General features: G+C 38.8%; 1 protein-coding gene across 3 annotated transcripts in view; it reads right to left on the reverse strand.

Annotated features, from left to right (window-relative positions):
* LOC140244252 (transcription factor Dp-2-like) overlaps positions 1–21,149 on the reverse strand; it is a 68,003-nt gene that overhangs the window by 15,166 nt on the left and 31,688 nt on the right. For all 3 annotated transcript variants that reach the window (XM_072323888.1, XM_072323889.1, XM_072323890.1), the window contains exons 2-8: positions 15,911–16,035; positions 13,129–13,189; positions 6,765–6,880; positions 3,592–3,692; positions 2,332–2,379; positions 1,099–1,273; positions 282–497 (exon numbers count right to left, since the gene is read on the reverse strand). In XM_072323888.1, the coding sequence (XP_072179989.1) occupies positions 282–497; positions 1,099–1,273; positions 2,332–2,379; positions 3,592–3,692; positions 6,765–6,880; positions 13,129–13,189; positions 15,911–16,035 (842 nt within the window). The remainder of the gene's footprint in view (positions 1–281; positions 498–1,098; positions 1,274–2,331; positions 2,380–3,591; positions 3,693–6,764; positions 6,881–13,128; positions 13,190–15,910; positions 16,036–21,149) is intronic.

Here is a 21,149-nt window from a genome sequence, read left to right on the forward strand (position 1 = left end):
CTCACTTGTCAAGAGCTATTAAATTTTCAAACAGCATAATAGGCTCCCATCAAAACAAGCCATGATGATCAGCACACTTAACCCAGAGCACTATCAGGAGGAAGCGAGAGGAGGCGGTTGCCTGGCAACCTCAACCAACGAAAAAGTTGCAAAGGATGGCCAACTTTCAAATGGCATTGGTGGCATACATCACAACAAACCATGACAAGTCAAGATGTGTGACCCAGGGCATCCACAGGCAGAGGGTAAGAGTGATGAGACGGTTGCTAGGTAACACCTACCTGGAGGATGAGCTCTTGCAGCTGGGACTTTTTTGTCTGTATCCTCTCCAGCCGCTTCTTCTTCTCCGTCTCCAGCTTGTCGCACTCCTGGCGGGAGTTGGTGGGCAGGCCGATCCAGTGGATCTCCTTCTTCTCCTTCGAGATGATGTTCATGGCCATCAGCACGTTGAGGGCATCGTAGACTCGCCGCCTGATGTTCTTCTGATCGTACTGATGCTGGTGGGTCAGAGCGAGATGGAGTGAGAGCAGAGATGGGAATGATGAAAAGTTCCAACATTTTCTTGCAGAGCACTGTGACAAAGGCCTCAGAGGGGAAGGGGCTTACTGCAGATTCTAGTGATAACATTCTGTGCCAACAAAAAACAGGACACTTCCCAACAGTTGGACTGAACTTTATACCCTGAAACAAACTTTCTCACTTACATCTCAAATGGTCTTCTTATGCATGAAGAAAAAATGAGAACTAAATGAATACTTTATCATTTTCATAACTATATTGGACAGCAGCATGACCACTCCAAATACCTGAGGTACTATTCTGATCGACATGATTCCACATCTGAACATACAAAATTGTAAGATTTACAGATAAATTGGAGAGGCTTGCAAAAGAAAACATACTTTAAACACTCCTAGTCCTATATCAGAGATTCCCGATTTTTGTTATGGAAAAAAAAATGCATGCATTTGGCTCTCTGGAGCAACCTGCTAGTCCAATACCAGTCAACTATTAGCTTTAGCTGGCACCACATAACTCTGCGACGTAACCTCACGCAGCATCAGATGTGGATAAAGTGTCAATCTGCACTGCGCTCACCTGCTCCGAGGGAGGTAGGAACTGGTGGGCCGGTTGGCTGAACTCCCGCACGAGCTCGTCGGCGACCTCGTTGTACGACGTGACCCCTTTCTTCTGGACCTTTTCGCAGACTTTCATAGAGAAGTGTCGTAGCCCCTTTGACTCCTTCTCCCTCTTCTTTCGCTTGCTACTGCCACTGCAAAATGAAAAAGACAAGTCACAGTACAGACACTGTCAATCATATTGTGATCCATTAGAACATTTTGTGTGTTTTTTTTCACCTCTGACTCTTTAGGATTTCTAGTACTTCTGTGAGTCAAATGGTTGAAATTTCTTGCAAAAACACATCACTATTCCATTTTTTTTTTCTCTCTCTCTCAATCACACAATGATACTAATGATATGATAGACAAGTTGAACCATACATATAGTAGTTTACACATTGAGGGCACATTAGTAATTCTTCAAGGCCAAAATACACGGAACAAATCATAATACTGCAAAGTAGAACAACGCTTTCATATGTCTGTCTTTAAGATATACCATTTCAACAGGAAGGTACACACAATTCTCAAGGCCATTGTCGTCAAATTTGGCAAATGCGATCAGTTCATTGTCTGAGGAAGATAGTCAAGTCCTGATTCTCTGTTTTCTAGAGTATAAACATTGTCACAGGACACCAAATACCCACAGGACACAATTTGATCTGCAGCAGACACAGTTCAGACACAGTTCAGACACACGTTCAGTCACAATGAAATGCATGTCGGTGAACGTAAAGAAATGTAACGCCGTATGAGGGGTCATCAAGAGTGGAATGATGTCTGAAAGCTGTAAAAATTGTGTCTACACCACATCAAATCAATACTGCCAACAATTTTCATGATGCCAAATGTGTCTAAGTACAAATCCACACATGCACACACACACACACGCACACACACACACACACAGTGATATCATAGGGTTTTTGCTATGATGTAACATTACAAGCATGAAGTATTCTCAATTCAACTCTTCAGCATTCATCTTGTTTCAGTATGGGTCTTCACTTTTCTTTTCTTTTTTTCTTTTTTAAGCCTGTCAGAGCCAGTATCATGTCTGATACAGTAAGCAAAATATTTCATTATATCTGCCAATTTTGAAGTACAACTCATGTGACTTTTCATCCACAATACAATTGTAGAACACTGTGAAATGAAAACATTGCTATGGGGTACACAGAAATATCTGGTATTATGTGCAACAACTCACTTGTCGCTGTATTCGTCTGAGAATTCTGCTTTCCTCTTTTGTGAATTCCTGAGGGGAAAAATTGCAAGAAAATACATTTCTTTTATCTTCTGAAGCTTGAGATATTCTACTTCAATTATGAATCATTTTTACAAGTGTTTTAATTGTCAGATTTGACTTATTACGATTTCAAAATTGTAGAAAACAGGTACGGAAGAAAAATATCAGCCAGTACATACATTTCATTAATTCTCTGTAAGACAGCATTATCTACATATCTGGATTATTTAAAATCAATTCTGAGCTCAAACTTCATCATAAGATAAGATTATATCAATGCTGCAAGTGTGATTATTTGCATGTAATCCCACACATACATATCTGTGTAGGCAATATATGACAAGAATTGTGCCATGATACTGACAAATACTTTGCTACAGGGGGAAGCTTCACAATCAATTGATCACAAAAGAAAAACAACAATGACAACAAGAATCAGTATTTCAAATTCTTTCTTGATTAATAGCTAATGTACCATCTTTTCATGGTAAGTCAATTTCAAAAAATTTGAAATCATGGCCTGAATTCAAAATTCCAAATGCTTCAAACATCCTCAATGACTGAGCTTGACTTCAAACTACTGATCATTCCATTTAAGTCTCTCGTTTTGTTTTTTCTTTTCTTATCTCTTTTTTTTTTTTGGGGGGGGGGGTGTTCAAGTTCATAATCATTGGAGTCATTTACACATGTTCTCATTTAGATATGATGAACATTTGCGTTCAAAGTGTCAGCATTATCGGCTTCATAAAATATCATTGCACGCCTGGGACTATCTCTGGACAAACAATGAAGATGTGCAAGCTAAATGGAGATCCTGTATAATACAATGTACCTGGGCGGTAATCCAGCACTGATAGGTGTACAAAGCAAAAAAAAAAAAAATTATGGTAGTGGCGTGACGGTTGGGAATGTCCTTTTAAATCAGCTCAAATATCTTTAGCACAAGGCTCTTGTGAATACACGATACATGATTTATAAGGATACAGACACATTTTTGTCACAGCCATGGAAATATGTTGCAACCAAAGAAACAACGAAAGTGCACACAATTCCTAGTACTTGCTGAACTTTTAAAATGCATTGTATACATGCAGCACAAATTCTATGGTGTCTTTAAGAGGAAAAAACAAGACAGAGCAAAAGAAGACACTGTGTGCTCTACAGGTTTCTTTCTTTCTTTCTTTCTTCTCTCTTTCTTTCTTTCTTTCTTTGTGTACTCACGACCAGCTAGGGGACTGGATCTGGATGGGCGTGCCGACATACTGGGCCTGGGGACTGTTGGCCAATATGGTAGACCCTTGCCGCTGGGATGTGCCGAGGATCTAGTGTGGAGACAAGACAAAAAGAGTACAGTGGTATTGATTCGTAACACTGATGCATAAAATACATGGGGCACTGCAATGCCCGATTTGAAACCGTCTTTGTCTAGTTACTGGACTATAGAACTCCAAATACTAAATTATCCCTCGTGCAGTTCTATTCACCTCGTCCTGTGACCTCGGAGAAACAAAAGAGCGCTTGGGATAATTTAGAATTTGTCATTCTATTATCAATTATCAAGTATAGAACATGAGAGAGAATGCATTATTTGTATAATAGACTATGTGTCCAATGGAGTGATGTACCAATGTACCGGTACTATATCATATAATTTGACAAGGTTTGGGGGATGATATAAAAATAGATTTAGTACATTGCACCGCCTACCAAGTCACATGCCCATCAAGCTATTGTGCATACCAGCAAGACTTAAGAAATTATCACCTGCTCACAGGAGTCAAATTTGAAATAAAATCTCACAGGTAACTTCAATTAACCCGAGTCCTCATGCTCTCACAAAATGATGTGGGGCATGAAATAATCTATTCTTACGCAAGGCCGAGGACCTCTTGTTTACAGTATTTCCCATGAATTAAAATGCCTGGTGTCAAAAGATTTCATACACACTATGTACATGGATATTGTACCAGGGCCCTGTTTTATGAAGAGTTATTTCTATGGCAAGTCTTATGGCAGCCTGTGTGGAACGGAAATTTATAATCAATTATATCTTTCGATTAAACGAGGCCCAAGGTGTGGTCTTTTCTTTCTGCAGGTTGTACAAACTTGTCTGTGTCTTTCAGCCTGCCCAACTAGCCTATAAAAGTCGCAAAAATGTGTGCAATATGTTAACGTCTACAGCATAGCGAGTTTCATGCTTTCATGAGGGAGAATTTGCACTGGAATTCCTTGTACACATGCCACTTTTATAGTCTTTCTGCAGGATGCAATTAAAATCCCCTAATGTAAGGCACGCTTGTAGCCCATCACTGGCAAGTCTAAACTAAGCATATGTTTAATATATTTTCCATCTGCACAAATTGACTACTCCTTTCTTAGACATTACGTCGTACCTCTACGCCACCCACTATCCATCAGGCAACACCCCATGAGAAAATCTCGTCCAAGTTTGTTTCATTTTGCGCTCTTGTGTGCTAGCTTTTCACAGTTTTAGTGGCCTTAATGGATAATGGGGGGGGGGTGGGGGGATACGGAAGCAGGTTCATAAATGTGTGTAACTATGCCAAGGATTCTGTTTCCATAACTGGAAGGACGGGAAGCGTGAATGGTGCTTTCATTTTCAGTTTTGAAACACCGTTCTGACATACCACAACAGGTAGGAAATGGTTCAGTTTGAAATAACTAGGGCAGGTACGATTAAATTGCATATGTGACCGTGCACCTCAAAACGAACATAAAGTCGCACACACTGATTTTGCGTGAGGACTGAAAATAAGTGAAATAGGTCAACCTAGCCGATCTTGACTTTTTCATATTTTCTGAAAGAGCGGGTCTTCTTTTACATCATGCTAAAATTTGGTATCATAAAACGGGCAGGAAAGTGTGTTTTTTTAGCAGTTTATCTCAAAAAATTTTGGTAGAATAGTGTGATTAGGTGTGTCTGTAGAATCCCTTTTTCATTTCTGAAAAACCTTGTCCACACTCTTCACTTTCAACTCTAATAACTTTTGAAAGGATAGTGCTACTGCTTTGAAAGTTGGCATCAGTTATGGACAGAATGTGTTAATGAGGCATGCTTAATTTCAGTTTAATCTGATAATCCCTTCATTGTTGTTACTCTAGTGGTTTACTTCCTGTTTTTTGTCCCATTCATCGCACAGCCAGCACGGTCTGGTAAAGATTAAGCGCTCGAATAGACACTGTGCTTCAGAGCCTCTTTTCTCAGTTCACACTTTCCAGAGTTTGTGCTTTCTTTCTAATATCTAAATAGGTTAGGAGAGTCCATTTGATTTGAGTTATACATCATTTTAAAGTTTACAGTTTTTTCTTTCAGAATATGGTCTTAACTAAAGTTTCATGTCTAGCGACTTTTTGTTTGTTTTGAGGTGCAGGGTCACATACAATTAACCAAAACACACTTCCTCTCAATGCACGTGAGGTAGGAACGAATAAATTAATATCTCCCAGTAATGACCCCACCCCATATTGACAATGACTTTATCATAGGCCAGCATTGGCCAAATTTCTGCCCATCAACAAAATAGAACTGATTATTTTCTTCAGCTTCAAGAGCCAAACTTATTGTTGATGTTACAATGAAAGATGACTGCCCTTGTAAGTTTGTTTATTTTATGTTTTGACATTAAAAAAAAAACCCACAATTACAGTCATAACACTCATGACCATCACAGATGTGAAGCCACATAAACACACACTGGATCTACTTGACTCACACCATACCACAAATTGCTATTGACTGCTATGTCCTTTCCCCTATGTCCTTTGCTGTTATATAGGGAATGCACTACTACACGTACAGAACACTGACCGATACTGACCAGCGCAATATTACACCTAACTTACACCTAACATACACCTACAATGTATGTACAATCGGTTCATTGCCCTGTAATGCTACCTTCATAAACCTAGTCCAAGAGAAGCAGGTCATATACCTCACATTACTGCATGACGATAGGATAAGTTCGAATATGAACTTGACCATGACAAGCAACCTTTATTACACCTATCCCCAAATCGCTTCATATCCAGCTACATGTATACTTGCTTGCCTTTTTTTTTTAATTCTTCTTTAAGATAACACATCTTAGGAAAATTCAGATGTACTTCACTCTGATGACCAAACATCAGCAGATCACCCTAAAAAACAAGAAGTCAACTGCCTTATTCAGGTTCAACTCTAAATCATACTTGATTTGCTTTCTCCAAGCATTGCATGATATGCAAAATTATGAGCCCAAAAGCAACCTCATGACCTCTAACCTTTGACCTCCTACCCCAAATCTACACTGTTTACTTTGAACAATCGTGTATTATATGAGCGTATTGAGTTTCTTCACAATTCCATCACCGTGTGACTTAAATCATCTCACCATCGGCACAGCGTTGATGTTCGTTGTCGTGACAATGGTCGCCACCTTGGGGAGGATCTGCGTGGTTGTCTTCATCGGGGAAGGTTTGGGCGAGATGAGCTGGGGAAGCTGAACTACTGTAGAGGTAGAGAAATTCACAAATCATAACATGAATTGACAATTGATGCATTTCATTTACATGATGGCCAAACAAAAACAAAACAAAAGCAGCTGAATTCAGAACAATCTATTACTATATCATAGTGACCAAGTTCTCAAACTGACTCAGAGCAAAACTCTCAAGAGATGTAGAAAAGAAAATACAGGGTACTGTATACTATACTTATATCAAATACAGAGAGCAGATCTCAAACTACATGCAAAGTTATTCATTCTCATGGACAATGTGAGGGTCCATTCACTCAGGGTAAGATGAAGTATGATGTACTCCCAGTCTGGAGGCAAACTTGAGTCGAGATTGGAGGATTGAATCTTTGATCTATTTTCCATGGGGAAAAAAGTAATATCACTATGGACCCACATCAGTCCCACATGCTCATATCCATGTGAACAGTTTCAGTAAAACTATGCAGCAAGTTCAAATGTTTTATACTTGTGCATGCATTGCAAGTTGACTCAATATCTAGTGTGTTTAAAAAAAAAATAAAAAGATATTCACAATCCATCTACTAAGTAGTATAACAAGTACGCTACATTCCCTTATATTGCTCAAAAAGTCTAAACAAACATACAGAAAATATAAACTAATGACAGAAATGAACTGCTGACTCCATGTTTTCTTAATCAGTTCTGCAAACATGTGCTCACACAGGAGTGCTGAGGCGTACAACTGAAGAATGCAACTCTGTTACTGCACGCTGATTGGGATAGCAATCCAAACAAGAGGGCATTATTCATTGTATGTTCCTACAATGTACCTTTACTGAATTACAATCGTGTTGAACAATGCAGGTAAACCATGCACAAATGAGAGAAAAAAAAAAGTTCTCAAATATAAACAGCAGATCACACCCAGTTAGCCCCAATATTCTCTCCCATATCAAACACCTTCATAGTGAGAAGAATCAGAAAACAGGGACACTCCATACATACAGGAAGCATATACATGTAATATAAACACAGCACCTTTGTGCCATGCTTTAACATGCAATGTCTCTTGGCTTGCTCTGGCACAATTTTAAAGGAAAAGTTCATTCCTTGTTCCACGTGTGACTTTTTACTCAGAAGATTGAAAGTAAATAAATGAAATACAAAATTTCACAAAAATTGCACAAACAAGGGAAAGTTGAGGATTATTTACTTTTAAGTGTTTCCATGCATTGTGAAATAGCAGTATTGGCCACCTTTGATATGCAAATCAAGGCAATAGTGTCCTCATCTCATAGGTTATCAAATATCACTGTACATGTAGCTGGAAAACATGCCAAATTTCAGATTTTTATAACTCTTTTTAAAGGGGAAGGCTAGTAACTGATCATTAATGCTCCGTCACTGACCAGGGACGCTAACCTGGAAGCATTAAACTGCACATTACTTGAATATGAGACCATTCTGAAGCAAATCATTTTCACACAACAATAGATATACAATGAACTCTTGAATGAATCCCATAAGGATTGAAACAATCATCTCCCAGCATTTCCACTGATTCCCACTGATCAGTTACTAGCCTTCCCCTTTAAAATTTTGTGTGCAAATTTACATGACACTTAATATCATATTGTTCAGTCTGTATATTGAAGTCCATTAGAATATGGACTGGACTTTCACTTATATGGGCCTAGGCAAAGCGTATACGTATCAATTACAGGTATGCTAGTTTTTTTTTTTTTTTTATTTGTATAACACTTCATTTGAGTGCATGTGATAACTGATATGTGCATGTGTATATATGGTGTATGTGTGTGTCTGTGCATACGCATACTTCCAACTGCTTTCATTGCGTGGACACATAGCGGTCCACTTTGGACAGTCATCCGACAAGAAACATCCGTGCTTGTTCAAATGGGTCCACTGGACTGCACATCATACCACACGGAAATGCATTTGACACTTGCCTTCTTGTGGAAAATGGGTCTGGACGTTGAACGGGCACTGATAGTGTGTACCCAATAGTTGAAAATATTGTGTGTAAGGATACTGTGTAAGTCCTTGGTCTCCAAGAAATAATGATATCTTCTGTGTGAGACTGCAATTTGTCTGGACAAAATTGTAGAACTCAAAGACAAATCAAAGCTCTTTAGAGGCTATCCATTCCCCCCCCCCCCCCCCATCTTTCTCACTATTCTTTGTCCCAAGTTGTGGGTATTGCTAGGAGAAAAAAGGCCTGGTGTGTGTGTGTGTGTTTGTGTGCTTTTGTAGGGGGTGGGGTGAGGGGTGTCAGAGATTGTTGTCCTGGTGTAAGAATGCATAAAGAGAAGTGTCAATGTCCCTGGAGGGTGACCCAGGTTCAGCCAGACTGCATACACACCTACAGTAAAACTAGTCCTATGCCCCCATCCAATCCTTATGGCCAATTTGTTCAACTTTATGATTATGACTGGATGAATCGACTGTGGGGATAAACCTTTCAGCATTCATAATATGCACAAATTTGGAATATTTTTCCAAGTGTTTTGAATGACAAATCTGTAACTATTCAAGTATCTATTCATCACCTTTTTTCCCAGAGCTGTTATCACCAATGACGAATGTCAACACATCTTTTATCTTCTTCATTTTTCAATCCAATGTCGAAAGAGAGGTTTTAAAAAGAGGCTAGTAATAAACTGGATGAGCAAAATTTCTGGAGACAGAAGTCAAAAATGTTTACAATAATCATAAAAAAGCCCAGCATTCTATGGGTTATCAATTTGCTTACTAATTTGGAATCAAACCGTACCATTTCCCATAAATCATTGAGATGTTAACAGATGGGTAAAACTGATTTCAGATCAATGTTTTCTGATCAATGCCATGAATCATGGTACACTTTGTACATTACTAGTAACGCACCTCAAACTGATATTATACACCTCCTATGGTACTAAACTAGACTTGTAAGTCCTTGATGGAAATTGGAGCTTATCATGATCCACTCATCCGACCAACAATCAAGGTTATTCTTTCCTTTCCTCTTACTTCCCAAAGTTCTTGACTACCAAGTCGGAAGAAGTACCTGTTCCATCCATGTCATTTCTACCATCAACAGGACTAGCTCTGATATTGAAAGTGAAACAACTTCACTGGAATTGGTGCACAGTTGCAAGTGTGTATTCATTCTGAATGCTCAATTCAAACAGTTCCTTGCTGGGTCTCTTGCACTAGCAAACTTTTATTGACACAAGTTTGTACAATTTTCACAAACTTGCTCCTAATTATGGACAGAAGAACTTACACAGATTAGGATGTGTGGGACCATTAATGAGCACTGAGTGGATTCTCTGGTAAAACACCATGTCAGTGACTGTCTTCCTGTCTAACATATTTGTAAATACAACACCTGATGTCTAATTTCATGTAAGTCAGACAAATGAGTGAAAATTTGCAAAATCCTGTTTCGTTTTGTTTTGTTTTTCTTCTATATATGCTTTCCACACCTCTGGGGCTTTCATGTCACATGAGTAAACTCCTAAGGTAACCACATAATACCCTCAGTTAACATTTCATATGACATGACATACCAACTCCCGCCCACTCTGATCTCTAGCCACCCTTGGTAACAGTTGGAAAGAAAAAAATATCAGTTGCCAGGTTCCCAAAATTCCACAATGTGCACATGCATCGTAAACAGAAAGAATTGTACCATTCTCATACCAAGGCTCACATATATATCCTCAAATCAGACACGAAAAAGACGCCCACTCCCAGAATTTCTTGAGGCATGTTTCACAAAAGGGTTTGCTTGCCAGACTAATTAGCACTGTAGAGTTATAAAAAGAGGGTAGTATGATACTCATTTTGAGGGCAGGAGGTGTGGGTGTGACTGCATGTGCCTCGTGGACGTAAAAGATCCCGCTTCATTCATTCCTTGCAAAGAGCAGGGTGCACTTCTAACACAGCGAACTGGTTCACCCAAAATCTTTACAACTACATACAACCAGTCCATACCTGCCAACATTTCAAGATGAAATATCTTACTCATGGATTGCAAAAATCCATTTATCCATTATTATCCAAAAATCCATTATTTTCTATGCAAACTGAAGTTAAAAATCTTACTTTCGGTCAAATCTTCAGAAAATACACATGAAAGGTATATCTAAATATTTTTTAAAAATCTGATTTCTCTGACAGAAAATCTGATTTTGCTATTTTTAACGTAAAAAAAATCTTACTGAATCTGATAAAATCTTACTAGTTGGCAAGTATGCCAGTCCCACTGAAAGATCAGCAGCACTAAAATAGTGTGGCTGAATATAGGTTCTCCAGCTGTCTTGTTCTATCTTGGTAAAAACAGAAAACGTATCTCTTTAACAGATCTCATGCATCCCTTTATGATAAAGGCATCTCCTGACAGCCGAATAGTTTGTCTGCGACTTGCCTGTCATGGCAACAACATAGTTATATGCATGCATGTGCAAAAGTGGACTCCATGCACCGAAATGCATTCAACGGAAATAGGTTAATTGATTTGCTCATTACTAGGCCCTCAAGGAAAGAATGTTTTCTTTTATAATAAAGTTGAGTGTGTCAGTACATCAGCATTAGGGGTGCTTGAATGTTAGGAGTGGGAAAGAAGCGATTCAAATCAATATGAACATTGCACTCCACTTTGTTATTTTAGGTGTACTTTAAAACTGCAATATCAAATCCTATACATCCTGCAAGACAAAGGTTCTTCCTGTCAATCAAAAAAAAACTTTGCTGGAGACTTTCCGTGCATAGCAGCAACAGACTGTTGTACTCTACAAACATCTTCAATTTGTCATGCGTCTCTTCATAACAACAGTTGTTCCCGACTACAAAGAAGCTTGCAGGAGGCTGGCAAACATTGTGACAACCAATGCATGCCAGCTGAATTCCGACTATTGAAAGGCATAGCAGATGTACAAATGGATAATCAAAGTTTCATTTTATTATAAGGTTCTCAGAGATAAGATATCTAGAGATCTACCAAATGTACCACTGGTGCATGCAGAGAGGATTCTAAGAATCGACATGTAGTCAAATGGAACCAGTGGTTCATGTAGAACTGAGGGGGGAATCCCAAATGGTCACAACCACTGTCCAAGAGCACAAGCTTTCACGACACAGTACACATAGCCAGTGAGTGGTGGGTGGTATGATAATGGGTATCATTACATCTAGGGCTGTTAATGTTGTCTTTGCTATTAATGCTCAGTTGACAATAGGGGCTTGGTTCGAGTCAGAATGTACTGAATGATGTTTCAGAATGTGCATTGATTGCTTACAAATCCAGCTGCTCCGAAACAAAACATGGTATACATCACTCGGATGCCTCTGCTCACAGTTAGTAGTGCTGGGTAAAAGAATGTCTCTGACACCCTTTACAGACTGAGACATGAAAGATCTTTCCCAGCTCATGATAGGTTCCAAGTATCACACTTTTGTATGCTCATAAAAATGCCACTCATTGGTATACTAAACAATGCGAGGAAATAATCCCTGGCTGAATGATCAGAAGGGCCCGTGTCTGCCGATGCCCTATTCAAGGTATTGTCAAAGGGGGCATGGTGAAGTTGGGAAGGGTGATGCTAGGTTGGTTGCCTCTACTGATCATTGTTTCGGCATGCCACCATGACATGTGGATATAAATGTGACATGCCCCATTGATAGGAAGATTGAATTCAGATGGAGAAAATAGTTCTGGATGAAGTGATGATAGAGAAGTAACACACCCGAGTAAAATCTAAAGTCTGAGGAGTAAATGTCAACATTTGTTTCTTTGTTTTCATTGTCTATCTCACAAGATGGCTGGAATGCCTATATTCAGCTGCATCAGATGGTCTTCTATGGTCTCAAAAATGCAACTGCCATCTTAAACATTATGGTTAAGATAATGTCACAATTGTGCCCTGTCTAACCAACATAACTGCCGAGGGACAAGCTGCGCATGAACTCTTATAGATGCTCCTCTGCCAAACCCTGTTTCAAACCTGTTTCAAAACCATGTTTCAAACCTGTTTCAAAACCATGCTCCAAAACCATGTTTTAAAACCCATGTTTCAAACCATGTTTCAAAACTGTTTCAAACCATGTTTCAAAAACCATCTTTCAAACTATGTTTCAAAACCATGTTTCAAAAACCATGTTTCAAAACTCTTTTTCAAAACCATGTTTCAAACTTGGTTTCAAAACAATGTTTCAAACTATGTTTCAAATCATGTTTCAAAACCATGCTTTTCAGTTCACAAAATCTTACCTCTGGTCACCTGTTGGACATCCCTCCTCACACTCCTGGAGCTGGAGTCTATTAGTTTGGCCTGGGTGATGATAGCAGAGAAGGAGAGCAAGCAAAAATGATATCATGCATTTCCACCAACTTCCCTGCAACAGGATGTAATGTAGATGCTTTTCCACAACATTCAAATCAGGCATTTTGATACTGAAATGCAGAAATTAAACACTGTATCATTGCATAGATTGCCGTACTATCAGTCAGATAAACTCCATTGTGATGTCACTTCTGATTACAACAGGTGGCCTTTATATACAGTGGACAGAAAATATCACTGCAGTCTGTAATATAATTTGCACTCTACTCTCTGTGACATGATCTGGATTTCTCTTACAATGTTATACTATGACAACCTTTTCACTGCTGGTCAATATCATATATGGATATAAGCCCCTTCAGCAAACTTTGGCACTGTCATTATGATTCACATGTACGCTTTACGTTGCATGATTTCGCACGGTATAATGGTACTCAGAATTGATCGCTTCAACAAATCCAAAGCAGGGAGACAGCTTGTCTATAATAGATATAGAAAGCATTGTAATAATGCATACATTGCATATTAACATAGATTATTACAAGAAGCACACTTGGTACTGAAAGGAACATCTTTATCCAACAGTTCAACAACTAGCTCAATGGTGATTGCAAAATGCAGCTTTGAAAACCACATAAGGCTCACATACCTTAACCTTGGGGGGGGGGGGGGCGGGAGGGGAGAGATGAAAACGCAACTATACTGTTCATATCATGATCAGGAAAAAAAAAATAATCAAGAGCTGTCTGAGATATGTCAAGGTCTTTTGAAAACAATATCGACCATGGGACAACAAGACAATTGCATTAACTGAACTTTTTGTCAGACAAATCAAAGGTGTGGTGTGGGGGGTGCACTGCCTCAGGTCTCAAACAGGATCATGAATCAAAACAACCAAAGATTAACCTGCCTAAACTTGTGCCACATGAGGAGCGCAACATCAAATTCATACATCACCACTGATGCGAGGAAATAGCTTCCTGTCCAATATTCCGATCGCAAGTTTGTTCCCACTCCCACAGAGAGACCAAACAAATGCTGCTATCAAACTCACAAAAAACTTCTACGGCTCACCACACCCCGCTGGACCATCGATTCATACAGGTTTCTGTCTATCCACGTATCAGCTCAAATCATGATCGCACCTTTTGTTTCCAAGCAACAACACTACTTACCAATCCACAAAATATGTCATTCTCTCTTTCCCAGGATAAATTTTCCTTCCATGAACACTTTTTGTACGGTATGCCTATGCTCATGGAAAATGGTCTCATGTGATGAAAACCTCAAATTTCCCACCAGAATAGTGCTTCCCAAAATAAGTCACTTTTTTGTATGATGATTGGCTTTTGCCAAATCTTAGTTGTAATGCTACACCACTTACAGCCAACGAGCTGAGGTAGCTGTAAAACATAAAGCATTCCCTAAATTTTCTTGTACTATTGCCATGTGATTCAGCCACTGTTCGGGTACCTTAGACATAAAGGGGTCAGAATGAGCGTAATGTAACATGATCACAATGGATCTCACATAAAGGCCTTCTCACCCATTTCTGACTGTTTTTGAAGCAAAAAGTAAACTCACACTTGACCCCATTTTCAAGTCAAAGTGAGTCTGTTTCTGTTTCACATACTGTTGCAAATACAAGTACCTACTTGTAATTTCAGTTAGCATTTTAACTATTGCAAAGGCATCACTAATTTGTAAACATCCGAATATATCACAATATAGATACTTATAATACAAATAAGTCAGCATTTGCCGCATTTTGATTAAATGGTGATGAACGAAGTACCACATGCTATTAATCATATCCATCAGCATCTCAGAGACGTTATCATAATCCTGAATATTTTCATTTACTGCAATGCAAGACAGATTTACAACTCAAAATCTGAGATGATGAATATCATACAAGAAAAGTAAGCTGAGCTTAGACTGACGATAAAATTCATTTCTGAAGGAAAAATGAACAGAGTCATACCCAGGTTTGCACACAAAATTTTATTTTAAGCTTTAACCATCTTTATAAACATCACTAAAAGACTGGATTCTAATCTTCCCAAATATTTAAGTTTTTATCTAAACATCATATAATTTGCACACTTTTGTCAGCTTCTGCAAATTATTGGTATATTTTGGTAGCAGTCTGTAATTGTGCCAACATCACACCTATTCCCACATTGATTTTTGTGAACCCCTGTACTTTGTGAGCTCTTCTGTAAAAGATGGTGCTACAATGAACATTTGGACAAGGAAAGATCTCGTGATAAGATTTTAATGATACGACATGAAACAGACCTGGTAATATGCAATTTGTATCAGAAACTGAATTCAATGGTTTGATTCATATCAAATCCACGACAGTACCTTTTCAGGTGTGTGTCAAGTCCTCACTATTACTAAACTATTGCAACAGCAGTGTAAAACTGACTATGGACTTGTCATCCCCACCAGAGGCAACAGCGTATTGTGTTTACATTATGTGGGACTCAAGAAGTGAACCAAGTGGAAGGAAACAATGGTTTGGAATACCATATCACTCAGTAAGGATGCAAGCAATGCTCTGTGTGTGTGATGACATAAACTACAGCACACAACACAGAGACTTAATGTTTCATCATCACTGGTTTGCATTTTATAAGCTATGATAAAATTCAATATAAAATGCAAAATTGTGCATTAGTACACTAGGCATGTTTAATTCACCTCTCTTGCGATGCTTTCTAGACCGGCCTCTTCGTAGAAATTGATCACCTCGTCGCCAACGATGTCGGTTCCCAATGACTTGGAGGGCGTCGAGGGCTGGGGCTTAAAGGGGCTAACTTCACCAGCTGGAATGAACAAAAATGGGGTCAGAGTAAATTTACTATCACAGGTATTACGTAAAAAAAAAACAATTAAATTCACTTCACAATCACTGCCTTTACTGCTGGATATATATATAAGACAAAACAATTCTTCTTCCTTCAATTCCTCAATCCTTTCTAAAGGTAAACAATGCATCTTATTTCATATGTCAAACCAAATTATATATCATGGAGACGAGGCATTCTCTGTAAAGTACATTCCCTTAAATTTACTCATTTTTGTATTCTATGAAAACTCTTGTAATGAGACAGAGTAAAAGGCTACATCATCCATGGACTATTAGTAAGACCCCGTTTACAGTGCGAGGCTCCTTGGTGTAAACACAAACTGGGCCAAATGCGCGGCCAATTTTAGAGTGGCTTCCAGACACTCTGCCCGTACTATTTCGCTATTCACGATATTAACCCCCTCAACGTCGAAAACTAGTATAATTCAAGGTGGTTTTGTCCTGCAAAGGATTTTTCCTTCGGCAAAGGCCTTTGCCCGAACGGCGACTTCATCGCCACGGAATTCAGTTGGCAAAGGGTCTGAAAACCAGACAATACCAAATTGCGTTTGTTTACAAGCAGAGCGCCACTACGACAAAATATTGAAAGGTTTGAATCAAAAGCGCGGTCGAGCCCGGCAGTGTAAACGGACAAAATTGCGGGCCTCGGCCTCGGCCTAGCCCCACACTGTAAACAGGGTCTACGTCGTGTCTGAAAATAAGTCGGGTTGAGTTGGACAACTCCTTCAAGTATTTTACATCCAAATATCTCTCTGTATTGTATTCAAAAACATATATTTCATCATCACATCAGACCTCCATTTGATTTGTGCCAAGCTATACAGTACACACTGTAAACCTTTGTCACAAAACTTTTGATAAGAATTCAAATGTATACCATGAACAGTCAGTAGCTAAGTAATGACCTGTCATTAAAGTATCGATACAATTGTACATGGCCCTCACGAGAAATAGTTGCTGCTTCAGCATTGATAGCATAACATATTCACATGCTAAGAGGCTTTAAAATGTAGAAACACAACTTTTGTACCTTCTCTGAGCCCCCTTTTCTCTTTCTGAGCAAGTGTATGAGTGACAATGTCCCATCATAAGCTGCTATTGATTTATCAATAGTCAGAAGAAAAAAAATCACAAACACTATTACATAACATTGTGCATTGCAGGCCCAAGAACAGAATGCCTTGTGTGAATTAAAAGGACACGACAGTGGCTCAGCTAACAGGTCTTTGAATGCAACATACACTGTACCCTAAAAATATCAGACTTTGTCACAACCATGATAGCAATCATGTACCACTGCTAGCAGGTAATTCACCTCACTTCTGCCAAAGACTGTAGCTACATGTACAGTACATACGGAGACTAGTATGAGAAATGTCGGCTGGCACTCGGAGAAACTGTCCAGTCCCTCTGCAAATTTTGTGCATTTCACGAAGCTAAACAGGCTGGAATTCATTTTGGTTCTAGGTATTGTAGGTTTCAATCAGTTTTATACTTTCAATCACGACACTCTGCTCTTTACTAGTATGTGTGTAACAACACTGTCATATCAATATTACTGCAGTAAGTTTGAGAGTTGCATTTTATTATTATTACCGGTATTATTATTATTACTATCATTATTATTATTCAAAAGGTTTACAAAGTATACTATGATACAATTAATTCTAGAATGTCACTGATTTTGCAAGAAAATGCTTTTCTTGCCAAGATAAACATACTGCTTTCAACAAATGTACAGTTTACATACATGTAACTTCTCAGCTTGCTAGAACTGCAAAATTTCATTCTGATTTTACAGCATTTTGAAGAAAAAAAAAAAAGAAGTCACATCAAGTGTGCGCCCACTGATTTAACAGCAGTATATAACAAACCAAGCAACAAAAAACTATCTGTAGCAATTACCTCACCAACATATCATATTGATACACTCATGACAGCAAGACAACAATCATAATTATCCTCCGTATCATTATCATTATCATCATCTTCTTCTTCATCACCATCATCACCATTCCAATTTCCAGTCCAACATAGATGTTCCCATATTTATGTAATAGTACTTCTTGGCACATTTGGTTACTAGTGAGTCACATCCTCCCCCCCCCCCCCCCCCAAGTAAATTAGACTGGTAAAGACAATCACTCAAGAATATTAGGTGTTTGCATAATCAGTCACCTTGAAATGATCAAATCTATGCAAGTTTCAACCATGACAAATTTTCCATTGTCACAACTCACTAGGGCTTTAAACAATAACGCCTCCGGCATCTACAGTATTGACTTATTCACACTGAAAAATTCAAATATTGATATCAATATTAATATTATGAACAACCTCCACAGCATTGATATGTTGCCATGACATGCTTAACTCACCTGAACCACAATTTCTGGGTCACTGATGCTAAGCTCAAGTGCAGATTTCAACTAATTAAGGCCTACTAGAATACACACATGAGTCGGATTTGAAATAGCAACAATATTGGTTTTGCATTCAAAACATAGTAGGGGCGAGCCATGTTTTCCTCCCTGAAAATGAAAGCAGCAGGAGATACCCATGCGGTCAGTCCTATTCAATGCCACGTCTAGCCATTAGAGTGTCCATTCGCCTATCACTTCATTCAATGACTGGACACCAGGTACAGGTGCATTTTTTCGTTTTTAAAGGAAAATGTTGTGACACCTAGATGATGCAGCCTTGAAGGAAGATTTGTGATGCATTCCTAAGTGGATTTTGACTGACCAGGTCACTCATCGAGGATTTGTGTGTGTGTCTGCTTATATCTGTCTATCTGCCTGTGTGAGGGTATGTACTTGTGTGTATACAATTGTAAAGTACGCATTAAGGTCAAGTAGTCTCCACTCCAGGTTGTCTCAGATATAGGGTCAGGAAATAGGTCTTACTAAATCATGTCCACTTCAGGACTGAGTATGGCATGAAGTTTCAATAAGTACTGTACATTGTATCAGTAAGGCGGTACTACCACTTGGCGTGCTAGCTTAGTACCTACTCAGTATCAGTAAATAAACACAATCAGTAAATCGACACGTTTAGCAGATGAGGAATTGCACCAGCTTTCTCCATTGATTTTGATCATATCACGTGTGATGATAAAAATATTGTTTTTTGTCATGTGGCATTAATTGCTCCCAGCCATATGAGTAATTTCCTGACTTTCAAACCATACTCTTAAAAAAACAACAACAACAACAGCAAAGTTACCGGTACCAGGAAAAAGAAAAGGCTACTGCCTTGGATTGAGGACAAGTGAATAGTCCCATACACAGTCTACTGTGTATGCCAGTGTGTGCCTACTGGAAAAATTCAACAGCATGGAATATAGACTTCTGTCTTCTTTACTAATTTGGTATAGATTCGTTGGAGCACTATGTCTTCAAACACATTAGACCACAAGCTTGGGGAGGAACAACATGTTCCAACAAATCACTTTCAATTCATCAATTTGTCTACGGCACTTTCTCGGAATTTCCCCTCAAGTTGCCATTGCAATAAATCTTGACACTTTCACATACTGTAACTATGTTAATCACATCAATCATTAGGTCCTATAGATTGTTTCTGTACCATATACTCAAATTCCAAACTAAACATGCTTTGTTCACAAAAGATTGATTGTGCTAACAACCACAAAACTTGTCAAAGGCTTGCCCTACCTAGCAACAAGTGATGAATGCTACATGAATTCCTGCCTATGAAACTAAATTGAATAGAGCAGGTGAATAAAATTATGTGTTAGAAAGCTAGAGGGAAAAAAAAAAACCAACAATGAATTATAATATACAGAAATGGTCTACTGACACCATTTTCTTCATCTCTCAACTTTTCTGGTTGCATTTTCATTCTTGATTTCAGGCTAGATTTCAATTTTCACACAGTGAGCATCTGTGTATACATGTGATGTGTATGTTTGTGTCTGAAGTGTAGATGGGGAGTTAGGCCTACACTTCCACAGCCCTCTCAGCTTGAAGAGTTTCGAAAGGCAGCCATAAACACCACATGGGCAGTGGCCTCTCCAACTCGGCCTGTAAATACTTCATACCCATCGTGCCAGTCAAAGCTTAAAACCCTGCCATCAGCTTGTAAAACATGCTGGAACAAATAGCATCCACATCACAGAGATGGCCATTCACTCTTGGTAATCACAGGAAGAGGGAAGGATATTAAAAGCACTCAGGGATTAAGTAGATTGGCAAACACTGACCCAAGTCACCAGAACAGCCATGACATACACAGTAACTCTGGCCATTTTCACACAGGTCGAGAAATATAATTGCAATGCCGAATTACAATTGCGATTACAATTAGAATTAGCATTATTGTCCGCACACATGACCAATGAAGGCTTTGTCTGATTAAAATCACTTTTTGTGATTCCAAAATGCATCATTTAAATCATAATTCTAGTGATGCATCACTAGAATCGTGAGTCAAATTATGCACTCTAAGTATGTATGAAAATGGACTCTCAGCTGTTTCTAGGTGTGTGAATATCAATCCTTTCCTTGCAGTGGGTTCACCGCTGGTGACTACAGATTTGAACACACTCACTTGTACCAGGGTGACGGCATTTCACTCTGTCTAAAAGAACAGGCTACTTTTGTCGCTAGGTCAGAAATATATCAAAGTTACGCTCCTTCGAATTCATTCATACATGTCAACTTGAAGATCCAAGAGGGCATTTCCTCTACGCTTAGCCTATGCACAATGCTGATTCTCTTTTTATTCTATGAAACATGGGAACCCTGGGAACAGCCAATGTTTTATTTATTTTTGTGTGTTTGTTTGTGTGTTTGCATACAAGGGGGTGTTATTTAATTTCATTTCTTTTTTTTTAAATGGAAAGCGGCAAAAATATGAGTAGACACAGATCATAGTACTGCATAAGCTGTTATTTTTGTGTACAGATATTTCTGCAAATGGAAATGAGGCGGTCAGGCCTGCTCGGGTGAAACCAGCTCGAAAAGCATAAAGTGACAAGTGACCGCTTTTTTGAGTGGGACTTCGAACTTCTGAGGAGGCTCTGAATTCACCCACAGTGTAAACGGG

Source organism: Diadema setosum, chromosome 21, assembly GCF_964275005.1.
Source record: "Diadema setosum chromosome 21, eeDiaSeto1, whole genome shotgun sequence".
Classification (NCBI taxonomy): Eukaryota; Metazoa; Echinodermata; class Echinoidea; order Diadematoida; family Diadematidae; genus Diadema; species Diadema setosum.